Source organism: Armigeres subalbatus, chromosome 2, assembly GCF_024139115.2.
Source record: "Armigeres subalbatus isolate Guangzhou_Male chromosome 2, GZ_Asu_2, whole genome shotgun sequence".
NCBI lineage: Eukaryota > Metazoa > Arthropoda > Insecta > Diptera > Culicidae > Armigeres > Armigeres subalbatus.
Genome location: NC_085140.1, coordinates 350,538,171 through 350,560,258, shown reverse-complemented (window position 1 = coordinate 350,560,258; position 22,088 = coordinate 350,538,171). Strand labels below are relative to the sequence as shown.

Below are 22,088 nucleotides of genomic sequence, written 5' to 3'. Positions count from 1 at the left end.
GTCAATGTGGCCGGTTGGGCATAAAGTTAAGTGCTATAAATAGTGAATTTCTAGTGGTAAATTGAATAGAAGTGAATTTGTTGTTTATTTCGATTGATCGTTTAGACCAAATCGCAAAAATAGGTTAGTAAAAATTATTAATAATTAAGCAAAAAAGCAATAACTAAAACCACAAATTCGTTGAATTAGCCGCCGTGATAATCCTTCTAGTGAAACCTGGAAGAAAATAAAATAATAGAACCTGAAAAGAAAAAACAACGTAAGAAACCTGAAATAAGCAAATTATGTAAAAAACAGAAAATTATTAAATAACAAATATGTATGATTAATTATTTCGTCGATAACAAACACTGAAGAAGTTTCCAAGTAGGAAACGAAATGCGTATCTGATTGTTGATACATAAAAAAGTTAATAGTGGAAGTAAATGGAAGAATAATAGTCTTTTAACCTTTTAACCTTAACAAATATGTAATTTAGGTGAAGAACACGTTGTAGTATTCAGAGTAGCGGCTAATTATTTTAGTTTGTATAAGTGATTCTAGACTATGAATTGATTCTGCTATTGCGGATAGCATATCAAACATAATCAATCAAATATACCAATTTCGTGAAATCACATATTTCGCGTGTCCCAATTTACCGTATAATGTGGCAAGTTTCACATTAGACTTGATTCGAACTCTCAATGTTGCATACGCACAAATACTGATCCCTATCGTGGAAAAAAAAAGTAAACATTGCCCTCATGTAACTTCACGCTCCATTTGAATACGAGTAAATAAAAATTATCGTATGACGTCATGATGCAACGGTTCATTGCTGCGCCGCAGTGTGAGATGGTGTTGGTAACGCCATCGGGTTGAATAGCAACGACGAAGATTGCACCGGCAGTTTGTTGTCGAATTTACAAACGAACAGTCGCACCGCTCTTCAATGGCGGATTCCATTCAGCCGTTTTCGGCTGGAATACGACACACGTGTCATCGTAAAATTCTGTAGGGTGTGCCGAGTAGCGTAGGCCCACCAAATTGTAAGTTTGATTGATTAGATTGATGAGATTAGATTGTATAAATTGTATGAAATATTTACTAATTACAGTTGAAGCACATTTCGCTAGCAAACCTGATTCGTCATTCGCCTCACCCTACCCCCCTTGACACTGACTGAGGACTATCTGGGCTTCAAATTTCGAAATATCAATAGGTGGGTGCTGCCTGCAAAGCACCTGTCCGAGATCTATTGGCAGCATCAAAGCCCGGGTAGGTGAGTGTTAGGCACGCCTGACGTGCCGGGTATTCCACGCCCAATCGATGCACAGGAGGTGCACAGAGTGGATATAAATGGGAGATGGGGGTATTACAACCCCCACTGAGTGAGAGACTGAATGTCAAGAGAGTGGTGCACAAGTGGTGCAAGCGATTGGGACTGAATGTATGAGCGAGCACACAAGTCAGACTCGCATGGTACGTATGGTCAGAGTGGCAGTAGTGTGATCCGGCTGCCAGGGACGGATTGAGTGAAGTCTCGCTAGGCCTGGCAGGAGTGTCGGTTGGCAGATACCTCTGCGGCACCTCAGAAGTAGGGGACACGAAAGTCTCGCTATGACTGGCAGGAGTGTCGGGGGGTTGATGCTTCTGCGGCACCTCAGAAATAGGAGACATGAAAGGGTCTGCCTCGTAGCTGAGGTATAGGCATAGGAGCCACCAACCTACACTCAAAATAATTTTCACTTAGAATCTACTTGAAAACATATGCAGATATTTTCCATGTAGTTTCGGTTGTAAAAGTTAAATGATTCATTAGTGATGGCACTCATTATTCTTATTTCACTAGAAAATAAAATAAAATTTAAGTGAATTTTCGTTTGGCTAAGTACTTAAATTTTAAGTGAATCTTCGATAATTTTTTTTCTAGTTTCCCTGTAGATGGTATCCCGTCCACTAGAAGCGGACTAAGGCAAAAAACGAGTAGAAAGCTAATTCACACCCAAACAGGTTTTTTGCAAGTCGTTCTCATAATGCTTCTGCAAAATGTTTCATTAGCGATTGTTAGTAAACATACTTTTCGCTCTGAGAACCCCACTCATATATTTTTCATACATTCATTTTGAGTAGAATTCACTAGAAGAGTATATAGGTATTATTTTCTAAGTTTTCTAATGAATTCCACTACATTTCTTATTAAGATGCACTTATGATTTGAGTAAGTTTTATTTGATTCCAGTAAGGCCGATGAAAGTTTCGAATTTTAAAGTCTACATGACTTTTTATAGTGGAATTAAAGTGACAATTATTTTGAGTGAGGGTCGCCTCCGGCTTGGTAGACAAGTGGTGCCACCCTACACTGAAAATACTATAAACGTTCATACTACTGGTTTTACACGGTTCCGCACTTATTGAAAACAATGTGGAAGTAACGTGTAAAACCAGTCGCACATGTCAAAATATGCAACGTGTAATATAATTGGAAAACAACATGATATGAAATGTGAAACACGTTAAATTTCAATGGATTGCTCTCGTTATTAAAATGAAAGAATGCGTTTCAGGATTAGTTTCCAAATATTTTAAAAATCGTAGATATATACAAATAAAACTCATTCATTTAATATTGCGCTTTTTGCACTTTATAAGAGTTCTGCGAGATTTTTTTTCTCACAGTCATCTTTTTTTCACACTCAATACACTCAAAAAAGTTTGATTTTCCGTGTATAATATTTGTGTGTGAGTGCTCAATCTGAAAACAAATAGACGTCAAATCATGGTGGGAATCGATTTAGTGTACACGCTTACATGTGACTAACGAGTAATGGGTTATAATTGGGTAAATTTCAGTAACAAAAATCGATCAACCCGAAATGAGAGTGAGTGTGAGAAAAAGAAGCGGGCAAATCACAATCTACACATAACTCTTCAAATTGGTGAAATCGGCAATATGTTGTAACAAATAATTTATTAAACAAAACATTAAACAGCAAAAATACTTATTTACACTTACTTACACACTATCGACAGTCACATATGGACATAAAACGGTAGTCTCGACTGTAATGCAGCGAAATGTCGGCAGCGGCAGGAGTTCGTCCAATTATTTTTGTTCTGTGTTGCCGTTTAGCTGACTCGATGGCGAAGTTCACATCCGGGGATCCGAATAGAACTGGTCAATTTTTAGACCTGTGAAATAGATGATTTTTCAACAAAATTTATAAAAAATAAATAACAATTTATTTTTTAACAATTTACCTCTAAGCTCTGCTTCTTTATTAAATTCAACATAACTTTTGAAAAAAAAACAAGGTAAAATAGTTGTAAACACACAACTTCAGACAGGCGCCATAATGCTAATTTGTCAAACCGCACGTCAACTATAGATCGATGTTTAAAACACGTTAAATCTTGCTGTGATATCTAATGGTGTGGATTCAACTTCATTTCCTAAAAGTATAACGTGTATTGCTAGTGAATATGAACAGTGATGAAACACCACCGACAAACCGACGTGCCTTCCCATATACAGTTCTTCAAATTTCTTGGCAATTACTCTCCTTTCATTACCTAGCTCCATCTGTGCGATGGTTTACACAACAGCTCTCACAAGTGTGCGGGCAAACTTGGTCATGCACTCTTTAATTTATTTCATCAGCTCCCACATAATAATCAATATTCGATATTATAAATATCGAGAATTTTATGATAGGATTCGTTCGCCAAATGAAAAATATTCGACTTTCGAAAATGTGTGTAATGTTCGTAAAGTCTTCAATGTCGATTTAAGCATCAGAAAAGATTTTTAATTACTTTATTATTTTTATGCGATGTAACTATGTGTTGATGTGTTGATTGTTTGAAACGTGCATATAATGTTGACGTTGAACAGCTGATGAATTGCGCGCATTTTGCTTTTTCTTCTTCTTGACTTTTTCTATCAAATGAACGTTAATATCAGTAATGACAGAACGAGTTACTACACTCGGAGTAAAACGATTGTATTTTTTGCCAATTTTGGAATCAGAGAGGCCCGTCGGTTTGTCGGTGGAAACACGTTAGACTTACGTTTGAAAAAACATTAATCAAGCGTGTCGATTATTTTCAGTGTATTGCAGGACGGGGTGAACACCATACTAAATGAGGACTATCTATGTTGTGAGATGGCGGCATGGGGTACCCCCTGCAGGGTACCTGTGTTACTCCTCTTGCAATCATTCAAGCGGCATAGGCAGGTGCGTGTTGGGGCACATGTGGTGCCAGTGTGTCTTGTGCAAATGTGTTGCATGGGGAGTGTCGAAGAGTTGAGGCGCATACGTGCACTTGTGTACGTCATGGAGGGGGCGCAATGCCCAACAGTCATCCCCCGATGTATTGCTTAATTGCGGGCCGGGGGAATGACTGGAGAGGAAGAAGTTGGTTTTAGTGGGTCGGAAGTGGTGATCCCATTCCCACGCTACCTGGGTTCGCCTCCCCAGGTGTCTGGTTGCAGGTTTCCATTACCTTCGTTAAAAAAAAAGATGGCCATTCCTCTAGCTTCGGCAAAATTGACTAGCTTCAGGCCGTTATCATTGGTAGTTGCGTGGAGGCTCCTTTCCAATGACTGGGCGAAAGGGGTCGTTTAAAAATTACTTTGTGACAGGGGGAGAGGGGGGGGGGGGTTGTCTTGTGGTTCGTCCAACAAAAAAAAAAAACAATTGCATTCTAGACACAATTTGATAAGCTGAAAAATATTTTAATTTGCTAGTTAATTTTCACTATGTTTCATGTAAAAGTAGTGTACGAAGAAGACGAACCATTATATAATTTACAGTTGTTCGTACAGGGGGAGGGGGTGTTAGTGATTTGTGACAGTTTGTGACAGTAGGGGGGAGGGGGGTTGAAAATGCCGAAAACGATGGACGTAATTTTTGAACGATCCCAAAGAAACTGCTTACCAAGCACCACGAAAACAACTTCATGCTCTGCCTTCTCGCCGCCACTGCACAGTGTTTTATTTCGTAATTTTCACGATCGAAATACAAAAACTCGAAAAGTGTTGATTTTGGATATGGGGTTTGTTCACTGAAGTTTCAAGATATTTAGGAGCGCATCTTTCGATGATTAATCCCCCTAAAAGTTAAGTTAGTTGAGAAAATTATTTTTCCACCAGAATGAGATAGACACGTAGTGTCGTCCGCAAAATTGTAGCAAATGTTAATACGAGCAACTTTGCTGAACATCCCGAATTTCTATCTTTTATATACCTATAACAAACTTAAGACGTTTTATGTAAAAATCCCATAAAAATCTAATTTTTCATTCTAACTCTTTCCAATGATTTTTCCCATTTTCCGTCTCTTCTATAAAGTTGTTAAACAAGCAAAATCACATGTTTTTGCTGAACATTGTAACATTCCATCTCACATACAAAAAAAAGTTATCTTTAAATTATACAAATTCTTAGAGGTATTTCCACTTGTGATTACTCCCTTAATTGCAAAATGTCGCAAATGTCTTCACAATATGCTGAAAATCGCTTATTTCATTTTTCTATTTATTTATTATCAGACTAAGGCCAGAGTGGCCTGTGCTGCACATAAAAGTCTTCTCTATTCAGCTCGGTCCATGGCTGCACTTCGCCAATCACGCAGTCTGCGGAGGGTCCGCAAATCGTCCTCAACCTCATCGATCCACCTTGCCCGCTGTGCCCCTCGCCTTCTTGTACCCGTCGGATCGTTGTCGAGAACCATTTTCACCGGATTACTGTCCGACATTCTGGCTACGTGCCCGGCCCACCGCAGTCTTCCGATTTTCGCGGTGTGAACGATGGATGGTTCTCCTAGCAGCTGATGCAACTCGTGGTTCATTCGCCTCCTCCACGTACCGTCCGCCATCTGCACCCCACCATAGATGGTACGCAACACTTTACTTTCAAAAACTCCCAGTGCGCGTTGGTCCTCCACGAGTATCGTCCAGGCGTTCCGTGGTCCAGGTCTCGTGTCCGTAGAGAACTACCGGTCTTAAATGCGTGAAAATATTCTTGAAAATTGCTATATTTTTTAAGAAACAAATGTAGGAGATACTTTATGGATAGTTTCTTTTTGCAATAAAATTTAAATGTTGCATGTTTTATTTAGTTTTGTGTGATAAAAATGCAAAATTCAGCTAGGTGGTCCAAAATATGAGCCCGGTCCAAAATACAGCCGTTACCCTATTTTTGCAGGCATATTCTCAGGTTCGTCGCTTAAATATGAGCAATACTTTTTGCTTGGCATCACTATCTCAGACCAAATAATCCACTTTATAGAATAAACTAATATTTAATTGCGACAAAGTCTTTCGAGCTGTGATCCCAACAAACAACGACAAGCTACAAATAAGCATCTAGGTTGAATTATTGTTTATTTGTGATCTTTGTAGCTGAATAAAATGGATGTTGAATAATTTGCTAGACAGATTTCATTTTAGCATTTAATCTAACTAATATTCGACATGGCCTATTTATTTGTTTACTACCTTTATTTGAAGTCGAACTTACGTTTTCGCTTTATCACATTTCAGCACATTGGGGAAGTTTAACAATGTACTGAACTAATGATTTTTAAAGCTCTCTGTTCGACTATGATGTGATGCTCTGAAAGGGTGGTCGAATTGAGTTTGAATAGTAAGTTAATAAGCAGGCATTAGACATCCTTCTTAACCTTTGTCCTTCTTAACCATTGGATTTCAAATTTATCTGATCTATCGCACAGTGGGAAAAAACATGCTTTTTCAGTTTGAGAGAAAATCTGGGTTCTTGATCTGGGAAATTTGATTTATAGAAAAATAATGATTTATTTTCAAGACATGCTTTTTATTTTCGTGATTTATTAAACTGTCGGAGATTATAACGAACGAAACTGCTGGAGCAATAAAAAAAATCATGCATTCATGCGGAACTAAATTTACTAAAAGCCGGACATAACGCCGTTGAATAACATCAGAAAATTATTGAATCTTTGATGTGTGGAATCCCAATATTATCGCATGGATGTTGATCTTTATTGCGGCGAAATAATTGAAATTATCTTAGCATTTGACAATCATATCGCAACCGATTATCAAGAGATTCTGAGGAAGGCCGAATATACATTGATTTTATTTTCATAAATTCATAAATAGCATTGGGGACGGATTTTATTTTATCGTTTATCGACATTATTTTTACGTATTTTTCCTAGTGTGCGATGGTTATGACTGGTTGAACAATGGTTGAAATAAAAAATTGTACAGTTATTAACAAACTGTAGTTTGACAGATCGACTTATTGAATAAGAGTCCAATTATGATTTTTATTCAGCAATAAGATTATTTATGTTATGCATTGAGTGAGCCATATCTAACAAATCAAGGATGGCGCGGATGACAACGTTACCGGCGGATGATCAAATGACAGCAGTTCGAGACCCGATTTAGGAAAATTTTAAAATGATTATATGAAAATAGCAATTGCTTCAAAATACGTTCATTGAAGATCTTACTGATGTTACCTTCTATGCGTTATTATTTTCGAAGAATTCACATGTAGCTGAATTAAGGCTTAGTAAAATGCTTATTAAAGGTTTAACGAATCAGTTAATAAAGTTGTTTTTCAAAATGAGATGATGTAGTTGTATAACTTCGCCAAAATTGTGTGAACAATGCTTGAACAGAAGTTGTGATAAGAAATAGTACAGACATAATTCAACACAGCGCTGAATTAAATCATCACACTGATGTTAGTTCAACTAGTGAATGTTTGTTGGGATGGTACCATAGCACGCTTTGGCAGTATAGTCATTAATGTTTTAAAGGAATGACATTGATGAAACAAGCTAAGTAAATCAAAATACTTAAAATAATTGCGTATCGTTTCGTGTGACAAGTTCTCGATCATTAACTTGCATATTCAAATAATAATTCAAGAAGAACCCCATTCGGATTTCTCTATAAAAAGCGGATCCCATCGGCCCACACCAGTCACCACCACCATGTGGTCATATAAAACATTTATCACGTTGTCCCTCTGCCTGCATGCGAGTGCCATCAACATTGATTTCATAATCGATTTTCTCATAGTGAAGCAATCGAAAAGTGTTGTATTATTCTTGTGTGATGAGCAGGATTGTAAGCACAGTTGTCTAGAGATTTATTCCTTTAACGTTGATTTTCGGTTTTCAGCATACAGGATGTATCAGATGATAAGGAACGAAAATATTTCACTTAGGGTGATTAACATAGAAATTCATAATGATTTGTTACCAACAGAAGTTCTTTCTCATGAACACTTCGCTAGAACGGCATGCATTTATGATTTAAGTTGCAGTAGATCTTTGGAAGTTTTGCAGAAGGTTCGTGTTCTCAATTGATTAAGAAACAAAATTGGCTACATGTTTTATTGGAGCGTAGTTTTCAGCGCATCAATATTTCAATACGACCTACAGTTGGCTATTTTTGAACAATAACGACTCATCTGCCCAAATAGATGAAGTTCTCCTTAACTTGGAAGGCTTACAGATGAATTCTGACGTAACTAGTGCAAAACTACTAACTCTTCAGAATCAGACGACCTTTGAACTGGAGGACGTTCATTCTAAGGGGAAACATTTGTGCAAAGATGTTCATATGACCAACTATGGAAATTGGACTGAAGGAGAGGGACTAGTGATAAAACCTAATTACAATCGTTATAACATAAGAAGTAATTTCGGGGGATTACAGCTTCGAGGTACAACTGTGGTAAGCTGTTGACTGTATCATTTATTAGAATTTTAAAATACTGCAAAATTGGTATGATTCAAGATTGATAAAGATAATGTGACAGCAAATGATGTGGACAAAATCCTATCTGTGCCGGGAAGTGAATCGGGAATTGTGGTGTTTGTTAAGTATCATTACGCCTTGTTAACTTTTCTAAGGAACTATCATAACTTCACGTAACTTTTGAATATATATTTCATCATTTATCTGCTGTTAATCGAATTGTGAAAAAACATACTTTTAGCATCAAATACCGTGTAGCCCGAGGGTGGGCGGGCCGCCTTAAGAGTGGTTATCGACTCGGGATGCTCGGAATTCTCGGGCGTAACGAGGCGGACGTCGCAGCGACTGCCATATTCCAACGAATAAATCGCCATGCTGAATTCGATATTATCCACCAGAGTTGGGAGTTTACGTATGTACCTATCTATTGGATCTCGAAAAGAAATATGTCAATTATAACACCATAATGTTCTATTTTAGGTCGGGATTCATCTATCGCATTACTCCACAGCTCACAAGTGCAACTGGTGGCGGAGACTTTCTCAAACCATTCGAGAACTCGGTTTGGATTGCGTCGTCAGTAACACTATTGTTGATAGTAACCGCACTGAAACTGTTTGGAAAGTTGATTCACAAAACTTATGAAAACGAACCGGATATGTCGTGGATGGCGTACATCTTGGACGTGGTTGGTAGCATATCGCAACAGGGTATTCCCGGCCGAATTTCTGCTAGATTGTCCATGAAACTTGTTCTGTCCTCACTGCTCATGCTGGTTGTGGTTTTGTATAACTATTACACCTCTGCAGTTGTGGGTGGTCTGCTCAGCTCTCCTGGAAGGGGACCAGAATCCGTTCGGGAGATTATCGATAGTCCGCTGGTTGTATCGTTCCGTGATATCGGGTATCATAAAATACTTTTTAGAGTATGTAATTTGTGTAAATCTGTGTGTTCCATGCTCATGCATTTTTATTCACAGGAAACACAAGTACCCATCATACAAGAACTGTACGACAAAAAGGTAAGCATTTTACTAACGATTTTTATTGTTAAAAGAATTAAAAATTTTATGTTCAACTGAAACATATTGTAGGTAAAACCGCCACGCGATGGAAATGACATTCTTCCAGTTTATTCGGATGTGGTCACAGCCGTTCCGTTTCTCAAACATGGTGGTTATGCATTCCACTGCGAAATGACGGAAGCATTTCAGGAAATTGCCTACGAGTTCGATGCAAATGAAATCTGTGAACTGCGAACAGTAAACGCTTGATGATGTATGTAATGCTGAATCTCCCAGAATTTAATTCTTTTTATTTCAAGGCAAAAGGATTGTTCAACGATTTGCGACTGATGAGCTTTGTTCTGCCAAAGCGTAGCATGTATACTGAAATGTTTCGAATGACGTATGAGCTCCTGTAGAATCTCCTTTTTGAACATTCATTCAATCAATCGTATATTTCAGAATGATGCGTATTCAAGAGGTTGGATTAATCAAACGAACCCTAAAGATTTACAGAATTGAAAAACCGATATGTCAATCGGGTGGAAGAGTTAACCCGGTGGAGTTTTTTGGAGTTTCTACTGCTTTCTCTATTTTATTTGGTAAGAAATTGTATTTTTCTTTGTTAAATATCTTGGCTGTGCTTATGCACAGCACATGTTTCGAAATGAAATTTAGCGTAACTCATTTATTTATTTATTTCCGGGCATCTTGAAAGGAGGCTTCCGAGTTTCATGGAAGTAGGCTTCCGAGCCTTTCGAAAGTAGGCTTCCATGCCTCTTAACCCTTTCCTTCCCATGGTAGCTGTAGAGCTCCATCAAATTTTGCACCTTCCAACATTCATAGAATTATTTCAATCACAAAAAGCAGTATTTGGCAAAACTTTATGGTTCCATTAGACTGCAAATATAATCAATTTTGAGTAAAAATAGTGAAACTATTGAAAACAATCAAGTAACTATTGATTTACAATCAAAAACTTTTTTTTTCGTTTTCCACTAATTTTAGCTATGCCAAACAACTTTTGTTCAAGCACTTTTTCCATAGATGATTCCTTCCTATTGAAATCTTTGAAAAAAGTCGTGGGAAAGAGAGGGTTAAAGGGAAGCTTCCAAATCTCTTGAATGACGACTTTAGAGCCACTTGAAATGAGGTTTCTGAACGTCTTGAAAGTACGCTCCCAAGCCTCTTGAAAGGAGGCTTCCGGACCTCTTGAAAGCAAGCTTACTAGCTTCTTGAAAGGAGGCTTCCAGGCCTTTTGAAAAGAGGCTTCCAAACCTCCTGAGAGGAGGCTTTCGGGCCTCTTGAACGGAGCCTTCCAAGCCTCTTGAAAGGAGGCTCCACAACCTTCTGGTAAGAGGCTTCCGGGCCTTGAAAGGAGGCTTCCGGGCCTCTTGAAAGGAGGCTTCTGGGCCTCTTGAAAGGAAGCTTCCTGGCCTCTTAAATTGAGACTTCCGGGCCTCATTAAAGGAGGCTTCGGGGGTATTGAAAAGAGGCTTCCAGGCCTCTTGAAAGGAGGCTTCCGGGTCTCTTAAAAAGATGATTCCGGGCCTGTTGAAAAGAAGCTTCCGGGCTTTTTGAAGGCTTCTGGTCCTCTTGAAAGGAAGCTTCCGGGCTTCTTAAAAGCAGGCTTCCGGGCCTCTTGAAAAGAGGGTTCTGGGCTTCTTGAAAGGAGGCTTCTGGGCTTCTTGAAAGGAGGCTTCTGGGCCTTTTGAAAGGAGGCTTCCGGGCCTTTTGAAAGGAGGCTTCTGTGCCTCTCGAAAGGAGGCTTGCGGACTTCTTGAAAGGAGGCTCTCGGGCCTCTTGAAATAAGGCTTTCGGGCGTTTTTAAAGGAGGCTTCCGGGCCTCTTGAAAGGAGGCTTCCGGGCCTCTTGAAAGGAGGCTTCTGGGCCTCTTGAAAGGAGGCTTCCGGGCCTCTTGAAAAGAGGCTTCCGGGCCTCTTGAAAGGAGGCTTCCGGGCCTCTTGAAAGGAGGCTTCGGGCCTCTTGGAAGGAGGCTTCCGGGCTTCTTGAAAGGAGACTTCGGGCTTCTTGAAAGGAGGCCTGGGCCTCTTGAAAGGAGGCTTCAGGCCTCTTGAAAGGAGGCTTCCGGGCCTCTTGAAAGAAGGCTTGGGCCTCTTGAAAGGAGGCCTGGTCTCTTGAAAGAAGGCTTCCGAGCCTCTTGAAAGAAGGCTTCCGGGCCTCTTGAAGGGGGCATCCGAGCCTCTTGGAAGGGGGCTTGCGGGCCTCTTGAAAGGAGGCTTCCGCGGCTCTTGAAAGGAGGGTTCGGGGCCTCATGAAAGGAGGCTTCAGGGCCTCTTGAAAGGAGGCTTCGGGCCTCTTGAAAGGAGGCTTCCGGGCCTCTTGAAAGGAGGCTTCTGGCCTCTTGAAAGGAGGCTTCGGGCCTCTTGAAAGGAGGCTTCCGGGCCTCTGGAGAGGAGGCCTGGGCCTCTTGAAAAGAGGCTTCCAGGCCTCTGGAAAGGAGGCTTCCGGGCCTCTGGAAAGGAGGCTTCGGAGGCTCTGGAAAGGAGGCTTCGGGCCTCTTGAAAGGAGGCTTCGGGCCTCTTGAAAGGAGGCTTCTGGCCTCTTGAAAGGAGGCTTCCGGGCCTCTTGAAAGGAGGTTTCCGGGCCTCTGGAAAGGAGGTTTCCGGGCCTCTTGAAAGGAGGTTTCCGGGCCTCTTCAAAGGAGTCTCTTGAAATGAGGCTTTCGGGCCTCTTGAAAAGAGGCTTTCGGGCCTCTTGAAAAGAGGCTTCCGGGCCTCTTGAAAGGAGGCTTCCGGGCCTCTTGAAAAGTGGCCGTCGGGCCTCTTGAGAGGAGGCTTCCGGGCCTCTTGAAAGGAGGCTTCCGGGCCTCTTGAAAGGAGGCTTCCGGGCCTCTTGAAAGGAGGCTTCCGGGCCTCTTGAAAGGAGGCTTCCGGGCCCCTTGAAGGAGGCTGGGCCTCTTAAAAGGAGGCTTCCGGGCCTCTTGAAAGGAGGCTTCCGTGCCTCTTGCACGGAGGCTTCCGGGCCTCTTGAAAGGAGGCTTAAGGGACTCTTGAAAGGAGGCTTCCGGGCCTCTTGAAAGGAGGCTTCCGGGCCTCTTGAAAGGAGGCTTCCGGGCATCTTGAAAGGAGGCTTCCGGGCCTCTTGAAAGAGGAGGCTCTGGGCCTCTTGAAAGGAGGCCTGGGCCTCTTGAAAGGAGGCTTCGGGCCTCTTGAAAGGAGGCTGGGCCTCTTGAAAGGAGGCTTCCGGGCCTCTTGAAAGGAGGTTCTGAGCCTCTTGAAAGGAGGCTTCGAGCCTCTTGAAAGGAGGCTTCCAGGCCTCTTGAAAGGAGGCTTCTGAGCCTCTTGAAAGGGAGGCTTTGAGCCTCTTGAAAGGAGGCTTTGGCCTCTTGAAAGGAGGCTTCGGGCCTCTTGAAAGGAGGCTTCGGGCCTCTTGAAAGGAGGCTTCCGGGCCTCTTGAAAGGAGGCTTCCGGGCCTCTTGAAAGGAGGCTTCCGGGCCTCTTGAAAGGAGGCTTCCGGGCCTCTTGAAAGGAGGCTTCTGGGCCTCTTGAAAAGAGGCTTCCGGGCCTCTTGAAAGGAGGCTTCCGGGCCTCTTGAAAGGAGGTTTCTGGGCCTCTTGAAAGGTGTCTCTTGAAATGAGGCTTTCGGGCCTCTTGAAAAGAGGCTTTCGGGCCTCTTGAAAAGAGGCTTCCGGGCCTCTTGAAAGGAGGCTTCCGGGCTTTTCGAAAGGAGGCTTCCGGGCCTCTTGAAAGGAGGCTTCCGGGCCTCTTGAAAGGAGGCTTCCGGGCCTCTTGGAAGGAGGCTACCGGGCCTCTTGAAAGGAGGCTTCCGGACCTCTTGAAAGGAGGCTTCTGGCCTCTTGAAAGGAGGCTTCGGGCCTCTTGAAAGGAGGCTTCCGGGCCTCTTGAAAGGAGGCTTCCGGGCCTCTTGAAAGGGGGCTTCCGGGCCTCTTGAAAAGGGGCCTTCGGGCCTCTTGAAAGGGGGCCTCCGGGCCTCTTGAAAAGGGGCCTCCGGGCCTCTTGAAAAGAGGCTTGGGCCTCTTGAAAGGAGGCTTGGGCCTCTTGAAAGGAGGCTTCCGGGCCTCTTGAAAGGAGGCTTCCTGGCCTCTTGAAAGGAGGCTTCGGGCCTCTTGAAGGAGGCTTCGGGCCTCTTGAAAGGAGGCTTGGGCCTCTTGAAAGGAGGCTTCCGGGCCTCTTGAAAGGAGGCTCTGGGCCTCTTGAAAGGAGGCTTGGCCTCTTGAAAGGAGGCTTCCGGGCCTCTTGAAAGGAGGCTCTGGGCCTCTTGAAAGGAGGCTTCCGGGCCTCTTGAAAGGAGGCTTCAGGCCTCTTGAAAGGAGGCTTGGGCCTCTTGAAAGGAGGCTTCCGGGCCTCTTGAAAGGAGGCTTCAGGCCTCTTGAAAGGAGGCTTCGGGCCTCTTGAAAGGAGGCTTCAGGCCTCTTGAAAGGAGGCCTGGGCCTCTTGAAAGGAGGCTTCGGGCCTCTTGAAAGGAGGCTTCCGGGCCTCTTGAAAGGAGGCTTCGGGCCTCTTGAAAGGAGGCTTCCGGGCCTCTTGAAAGGAGGGCTGGGCCTCTTGAAAGGAGGCTTCCGGGCCTCTTGAAAGGAGGCTTCCGGCCTCTTGAAAGGAGGCTTCTGGGCCTCTTGAAAGGAGGCTTGAGGCCTCTTGAAAGGAGGCTTCCAGGCCTCTTGAAAGGAGGCTTCCAGGCCTCTTGAAAGGAGGCTTGAGCCTCTTGAAAGGAGGCTTCCGGGCCTCTTGAAAGGAGGCTTCCGGGCCTCTTGAAAGGAGGCTTCCGGGCCTCTTGAAAGAGGCTCTGGGCCTCTTGAAAGGAGGCTTCTGGGCCTCTTGAAAGGAGGCTTCCGGGCCTCTTGAAAGGAGGCCAGGCCTCTTGAAAGGAGGCTTCCGGGCCTCTTGAAAGGAGGCTGGGCCTCTTGAAAGGAGGCTTCCGGGCCTCTTGAAAGGAGGCTTCCGGGCCTCTTGAAAGGAGGCTTCCGGGCCTCTTGAAAGGAGGCTTCCGGGCCTCTTGAAAGGAGGCTTCCGGGCCTCTTGAAAGGAGGCTTCCGGGCCTCGTGAAAGGAGGCTTCGGGCCTCTTGAAGGAGGCTCTGGCCTCTTGAAAGGAGGCTTCAGGGCCTCTTGAAAGGAGGCTTCCGGGCCTCTCGAAAGAAGGCATCCGGCCTCTTGAAAGGAGGCTTCCGGGCCTCTTGAAAGGAGGCTTCCGGGCCTCTTGAAAGGAGGCTTCCGGGCCTCTTGAAAGGAGGCTTTCGGCCCTCTTGAAAGGAGGCTTCCGGGCCTCTTGAAAGGAGGCTTCCGGGCCTCTTGAAAGGAGGCTTCCGGGCCTCTTGAAAGGAGGCTTCCGGGCCTCTTGAAAGGAGGCTTCTGGGCCTCTTGAAAGGAGGCTTCCGGGCCTCTTGAGAGGAGGCTTCCGGGCCTCTTGAAAGGAGGCTTCCGGGCCTCTTGAAAGGAGGCTTCCGGGCCTCTTTAAGGAGGCTTCCGGGCCTCTTGTAAGGAGGCTTCCGGGCCTCTTGAAAGGAGACTTCCGGGCCTCTTAAAGGAGGCTTCCGAGCCTCTTGAAAGGAAGCTTCCGGACTTTTGAAAAGAGGTTTCCAAGCCTCTTGAGTGGAAGCTTACGGGCATCTTGAAAGGGAGCTTCCGGGCTTATTGAAAGGCGGCTTCTCCGCCACTTGACCGGAGGCTTCCGCGCCCCGTGAAACGAGACTTCCGGGCCTCTCGATACGAGGCTTCCGGGCCTCTTGAAAGGAGGCTTCCGGGCCTCTTGAAAGGAGGCTTCGGGCCTCTTGAAAGGAGGCTTCCGGGCCTCTTGAAAGGAGGCCTGGCCTCTTGAAAGGAGGCTTCGGGCCTCTTGAAAGGAGGCTTCAGGCCTCTTGAAAGGAGGTTTCGGGCCTCTTGAAAGGAGGCTTCCGGGCCTCTTGAAAGGAGGCCTGGGCCTCTTGAAAGGAGGCTTCCGGGCCTCTTGAAAGGAGGCTTCCGGGCCCTCTTGAAAGGAGGCTTCCGGGCCTCTTGAAAGGAGGCTTCGGGCCTCTTGAAAGGAGGCTTGGGCCTCTTGAAAGGAGGCTTCCGGGCCTCTTGAAAGGAGGCTCGGGCCTCTTGAAAGGAGGCTTCCGGGCCTCTTGAAAGGAGGCTTCTGGGCCTCTTGAAAGGAGGCTTCCGGGCCTCTTGAAAGGAGGCTTCCGGGCCTCTTGAAAGGAGGCTTGGGCCTCTTGAAAGGAGGCTTCCGGGCCTCTTGAAAGGAGGCTTCCGGGCCTCTTGAAAGGAGGCTTCCGGGCCTCTTGAAAGGAGGCTTCGGGCCTCTTGAAAGGAGGCTTCCGGGCCTCTTGAAAGGAGGCTCTGGGCCTCTTGAAAGGAGGGCTTCGGGCCTCTTGAAAGGAGGCTTCCGGGCCTCTTGAAAGGAGGCTTCCGGGCCTCTTGAAAGGAGGCTACCGGGGCTCTTGAAGGAGGCTTCCGGGCCTCTTGAAAGGAGGCTTCGGGCCTCTTGAAAGGAGGCTTCGGGCCTCTTGAAAGGAGGCTTCCGGGCCTCTTGAAAGGAGGCTTCCGGCCTCTTGAAAGGAGGCTTCCGGGCCTCTTGAAAGGAGGCTTCCGGGCCTCTTGAAAGGAGGCTTCGGGCCTCTTGAAAGGAGGCTTCCGGGCCTCTTGAAAGGAGGCTTCAGGCCTCTTGAAAGGAGGCTTCCGAGCCTCTTGAAAGGAGGCTTCCTGAGCCTCTTGAAAGGAGGCTTCGGGCCTCTTGAAAGGAGGCTTCCGGGCCTCTTGAAAGAAGGCTTCCAGGCCTCTTGAAAGGAGGCTTCGGGCCTCTTGAAAGGAGGCTTCGGGCCTCTTGAAGGAGGCCTGGCCTCTTGAAAGGAGGCTTCGGGCCTCTTGAAAGAAGGCTTCGGGCCTCTTGAAAGGAGGCTTCCGGGCCTCTTGAAAGGAGGCTTCAGGGCCTCTTAAAAGGAGGCTTCCGGGCCTCTTGAAAGGAGGTTTCAGGGCCTTCTGAAAGGAGGCTTCCGGGCCTCTTGAAAGGAGGCTTGGCCTCTTGAAAGGAGGCTTGGGCCTCTTGAAGGAGGCTTGGGCCTCTTGAAAAGAAGGCTTCCGAGCCTCTTGAAAGGAGGCTTCCGGGCCTCTTGAAAGGAGGCTTCCGGGCCTCTTGAAAGGAGGCTTCCGGGCCTCTTGAAAGGAGGCTTCCGAGCCTCTTGAAAGGAGGCTTCCGAGCCTCTTGAAAGGAGGCTTCCGAGCCTCTTGAAAGGAGGCTTCCGAGCCTCTTGAAATGAGGCTTCTGGGCCTCTTAAAAGGAGGCTTCCGGGCCTCATTAAAGGAAACTCTTAAAAGAAGTCCTACGAGTATCTTGAAAGGAGACTTCCGAAAAGCTTAGAAGAATGTTTCCAATCCTCTGAGCAACTGAGCTTTTTAGAAAAAAAAAGTCTTGATGTCTTTAAAATGGAGACTCTACCCAGGAAACTATTGGTACTATATTTCTCCTTCTCGGGTATCCAGTTTTCCGCATGCGGTAATGGCTCCCAGCTTGACTGTAGGTCTCTGTCTCTCTGATTTGACCATTGTGGAGGTCAACTGCACCCACCGTTCCGAGCACTTTGATCAATGTCGTTAATAAGAAGGTTCTGATGAAGTTGATTGGTGGCTTCGTGTTTAGCTCATTGATTAAAATGTTCGAAACGGTGGGTGAAGTTGACCTTCACAAACGTCAAATTTGAGACTAGCATACAGGTAAGCTGGCCACCATTACCGCTCGCGGAAAACTGGATATAGAGCTATATTAGCCAGCAGAAAGTTTTGTAGCTCTGTGACAGCATTATATGTAGTTGCACATACGACTTATTTTATTGATTATTGCTTATGGGTAGATTTTAGTTCAGAAGCGTATTCTTTATATATTATTCGACATTTTGTGTCGATCAGGTAGATTTTTTTTCTTCAAATTGTTTATTTGATGTTTTGTCCTTCTGATATTCTGTCCCACAGACCTTTATCCAGTTGTCCGCTTCGTTTAGGGTGATGAGGGGCCGTACTGGAATTTATAAATTTCAATGTCCCATTCTCTTTAGAAGATCAAACAATGATAGGCATTCTACAAAAAAACTCATATATTTTTATTTCATGAAAGTGCATGAAATTGTTGAATATCTGGTTCATTTATTTAGCCTATATCTAAAGTGATAATACTGAATCATCATTTTGATGCCAGAATACACGGTTAGAGGCAACACCTTTTCATTCTCGGTTGCGCCCGGTGCTTTCCAACTCATGTTGAACCTATAGCCTGCCTACCTAACTCGCTGCGCCTCCTACTTTCTTAATCCTGCCGGATCGAAAGCGAACACCAACTATGTAGGATATCTGTCCAGAAGTCTAGCAACATGCCTTGCCTATCGTATCTTGCCAGCTTTAACTACCTTCTGCATACTGGGTTTGTCGTAAATTTGAGCGAGCTCGATGTTTCTCCTTCGTCGCCACACACAGTTCTCTTGTGAGTATATAGATGTGAACGTGTACTATACACATGTGGAAGTGTTGGCTTGACATGAGGATTGTGAGTGATTTGATTCTATGCGTCCAATTTGGAAACCTCGGGCTCATTCAGTAGCCGCTAATTTGCAAAGGCCGACGAAGGTCCTTCGTAGCTTAGTTGGTTAAAAGCACCAGTCTAGCGTACTGAGGGTCGTGGATCCGAGTCCCATCAAAGGGAAAGTGGTTATAGCTCCAATACATTGTTCAAATCAAAATCTTCCACATAACGTACATATGAGTTTGCAGAACATTGTAAATTGGAATCTGTTTATTCTGTTTGCATTGATTTATGAAAAATAATATTTATTGTTAATACAACCACAAAAAGGGTTGAATCTACCCTACTCGATAGTTCAATCCTCGTCGGGAGTGTGTGCTAGTAATGGACCCCTTAACGGCTATAACGCTATAACGCTATAACGAGCCTCTTGACAAATTGTAGTTCTGCTGCACCAGATGACAAGCAACAGGTACCAGCATCGTGTTTCGTACATAAAACTAGCCATAACATTAATTTTACCAATAAAGCAAGCATTTTAAAATGATGTAGCTAGCATGCCTATTATGACCACCCCCGGGTCCATAATACGCAACGTCGAGTTTGTTTATATACGTATTATGGTACCCCATTTGATTTACATGTTCCATTCCCACATGTTCCTTGTGCATATAATGGACCCCCCTTGTGTGCTAGTAATTTACATTTACAAATTAGTTAATTATTAGCATATTTACATTTACAAATTAGTTAATATGACTAAATTTATGCTTCCCTGTCCATAACAAATGTATGGAACTGCTGTCTTGTTACATGAAGTAACTTCACCCGACGGAAGTTTGCAGAAAATAGTCGATTCCAACGTTTAATTAGGGATTTGGTTCAGGGGGTCCATTGTACGCACGGGGTCCATTACTAGCACTCACTCCCTATATGTTCGTTTCAACCATCATGCTTTCCAGCTGTCACTGTCGAATAAAGCACCAGAAAATAACAATATTCATGTTTTCAATCTCAAAAATGCTGCGAATCTACTTTATCGACAACACGATGATATCAGCAAAAGTGGAAAAAGTAACAGAAACAGAATCGAACTATTTTCAGGGGTCATCAGTCATCCATCCTATCTTTGCTTCATATGCTTACTACATGTAGACATAATGTTTATGTTGATACAGTTTATACAGTTTTCCACATTATGAAATAGTTGTCAAAAGAACGATATTGATATTGTTTCAATCATCCGGTGCAGGATTGAAACAATATTAATGTTCAATTGGATTAAAGCAGACACCAGCGTTGGAACAACAACTTTGAAGGTTGGAACAAAAATATCCACGCTGTTTGATGCAACAATAAAATATATGGTATTTCAATCGTACCTACAAGATTCTTCTGCGTGGTGGTATAAGCGGCTAGATAATTTGGGGAGGTCCTGGATCGCTGAGAACGGCGAATTTAGCTAGGGTTTAACACTCGGTGTAGATTTTCATCGTTGTGTCGTAGACTGACCTAATAGTTTTCTGACATCTATTGGGCCAGATATAGTGATATTTTAAGAATCGCAGGAGATAAGTTAACATTTCTCCCATTGATTGAGTGCGTTGGTTTTGCCTCAGAGTTCGACAGCGGGTTGGGATGGGTTTTGAATTGTTTCCAGGACGTCCGGTCTTGATTTTTTCGCTGAGGTTGCAGAATTCGCTCTTAATTGATAATGGTGGTATTCTTTAATTTCCCGGTTAACCGGATCTTTCACAACTTTTTATATACCACCTGAATTTTCTTTGATTTTTTTGTGATTTTTTTCATGGAATTTACTCATAGTTTCATAAACGCTAAAGGTCGTAATCGACTAAAAGCCACTCGTGTAAAAACAGAACTGGGTGTCCCAGCGACGCTAGAGCTGGTAATGGTGAGGTGGGGTACCAATAATTTTCACGTAATAGGGAGTGAGTGCTAGTAATGGACCCCGTGCGTATAATGGACCCCCTGAACAAAAACTAAAAGTTAACGCTGGAATCAACGATTTCCTGCAAATTTCCATTGGATAAAGTTGCTTCACATATCAGGGTAGTTGTTCCATGCAATTGTTTTGGCTTGGGATAGTAAAATGAAGTTACTAGGTTCAATTATAATTTGGCGTCAGTAGTCGGCAATATAATTTGAGGGGTATCAATACCCGGGCAGAAGCTATGAACAGAATAACAAAACATGATATGGACTTGATTGATATAAGAGTTAAAAGAACAGGCAACAATATCAAAAATTTGCACCGAAATATCATTTAAATATCAAAATATGCTATGGATAAGAACAAACTAATGGCTAATGATATTGATTACTTTTTACAAATAGCATAACTTGATCTTCTTATGATATTTTAGTGCAAAATATTGATATTATCGTCTGATCTTTTATCTCTTATATCAATCATTTCAATATCTCATTTTGCTATCTTATCAACATTTGATATTATTGAGCTATTTTCGTCTACTCGGGTATTTCTTGGATCTTTGAAATGAGGCAGTTTCAAATATTACGAAATTTTATGTAATTGTATTTTGTCGACTTGGATTTTTGAATAATTTATTATTTAAAATTAAATTTAAAATTTATTGCGATTTTTCGTTATACTTCTTTTGAACTATCTTCATATCTTATTTTTAAAGATTTTATATTCAATGTTCAAAATCTGCTGATGTAAGCTTTTTACATCTTCCCAAAACTAGGTATATGCTATATTATGTATAAATTATATTTACCCATATGCTCTGATAACCTTAATTTGATTTTTTTTCAGCTGGAATGGTGTTGGCTCTGATATTGGCAATTGCCGAACGACTGAGCAGTAGGAAATCGAAAACACAAGCAGACAACAGTCCAATATTCAAACACAAAACTCGATGAACTAGTTATTAAGGATTGCTCTTGATGTGGATAGAAAAATAATAAATGAACTGAGTTTATGAAAGTTTTTCCCACTTTACGGAAGCTTGTGGCCTGACGAAGCAGCTTCCAACTAATCAACCAGTCTTTAAGGTAAAAGAACCGTTGCATGCACCAGACCCCGCTTAAAGTTACGCAGAATCCAGAACAGCCGATATTAAACTACACGGTTTATGATTATGTTTCACTTATTTACTTCAGTAATTTTATCGCGCATTATTATTACTGTTACAAGGCTACGCTTTACCCCCTTCTGGGTTCGCTCCAGCTGGCCAGCCCAGTCTTCCTACTATTGTGAGTATTAGTCTATTATAGGCTCCCTTGACCAACCTGATCGACATATGGGACACTGACTGGTGTCCCGTCCCGTAGCAGTCATTATCATTATGACTTACCGACAGCTGAGTTGAGCTCTGCCGCAGCCGAAGCCGTACTACACCTGTCTAGTTGTTTTGCATGAATTTTTTTACGTTCGACCGAGGTGGAAAATGAGATCACGTCTATAAGACTACTGCTGCAGTAAGCGTTTGGTCCATAGAGGCAGGAGTCTGCAGCCGCGCGCGCTAATTATTGGTTTTAGAGGCCTAGGCACCGCGCGTAGCTGTTTTACTCATCATCGGGGGGTTATTGCATGTATAATGAGGAAAAGAAATCCAACCATCTCGCATGGAATGGGCCCCAACCATTGGGCCATTATAGGCGAGTAGGCAGATATGCATTCGCGTTTTAAGGCTGAGTGAAGTCCTGCACTGGATGATCACACCTTTGAAACTGCCAGGATGACGCTAGATTTTACGACCAACATCTAATCACAGATAAACGAACGTGCTTTTTAGAATAGCTGGCAATCGAAGTCATTTTTCGGGGTCGCTATTGTGTTAGATGTTTTTAGAAACCTGGGAAACGTATTTTTACTATTCC

The 22,088-nt window shown here is 43.5% G+C and overlaps 1 protein-coding gene across 5 annotated transcripts; it reads left to right on the top strand.

Moving 5' to 3' along the window:
* LOC134217077 (ionotropic receptor 75a-like) lies at nucleotides 1-21,177 on the top strand. 5 transcript variants are annotated; one of them, XM_062695836.1, is made up of 9 exons: nucleotides 901-1,031; nucleotides 1,100-1,260; nucleotides 8,990-9,160; nucleotides 9,229-9,673; nucleotides 9,728-9,769; nucleotides 9,842-10,009; nucleotides 10,072-10,154; nucleotides 10,214-10,353; nucleotides 21,022-21,177. In XM_062695836.1, exons 3-9 carry the CDS (start codon nucleotides 9,051-9,053, stop codon nucleotides 21,126-21,128), a joined length of 1,095 nt encoding a protein of 364 aa, XP_062551820.1. In that variant the 5' UTR covers nucleotides 901-1,031; nucleotides 1,100-1,260; nucleotides 8,990-9,050; the 3' UTR covers nucleotides 21,129-21,177. The 5 variants fall into 5 exon arrangements, with proteins under 5 accessions (XP_062551822.1, XP_062551820.1, XP_062551821.1 ...); XM_062695837.1 differs by having other exon boundaries at nucleotides 1,100-1,264; XM_062695838.1 differs by lacking the exons at nucleotides 901-1,031; nucleotides 1,100-1,260 and adding an exon at nucleotides 1-123.
* Nucleotides 21,178-22,088: the final 911 nt, after the last annotated feature.

What these genes read in the sequence shown, in the direction of transcription:
- LOC134217077 (XM_062695835.1), top strand. Translation starts at nt 5,798, where the DNA reads ATGGTTCTCCTAGCAGCTGATGCAACTCGTGGTTCATTCGCCTCCTCC. An exon ending in CACCAGAGTTGGGAGTTTAC is followed by an intron (nt 9,161 to 9,228) that starts GTATGTACCTAT and finishes GTTCTATTTTAG; the next exon opens with GTCGGGATTCATCTATCGCA. An exon ending in ACTGAAATGTTTCGAATGAC is followed by an intron (nt 10,155 to 10,213) that starts GTATGAGCTCCT and finishes CGTATATTTCAG; the next exon opens with AATGATGCGTATTCAAGAGG.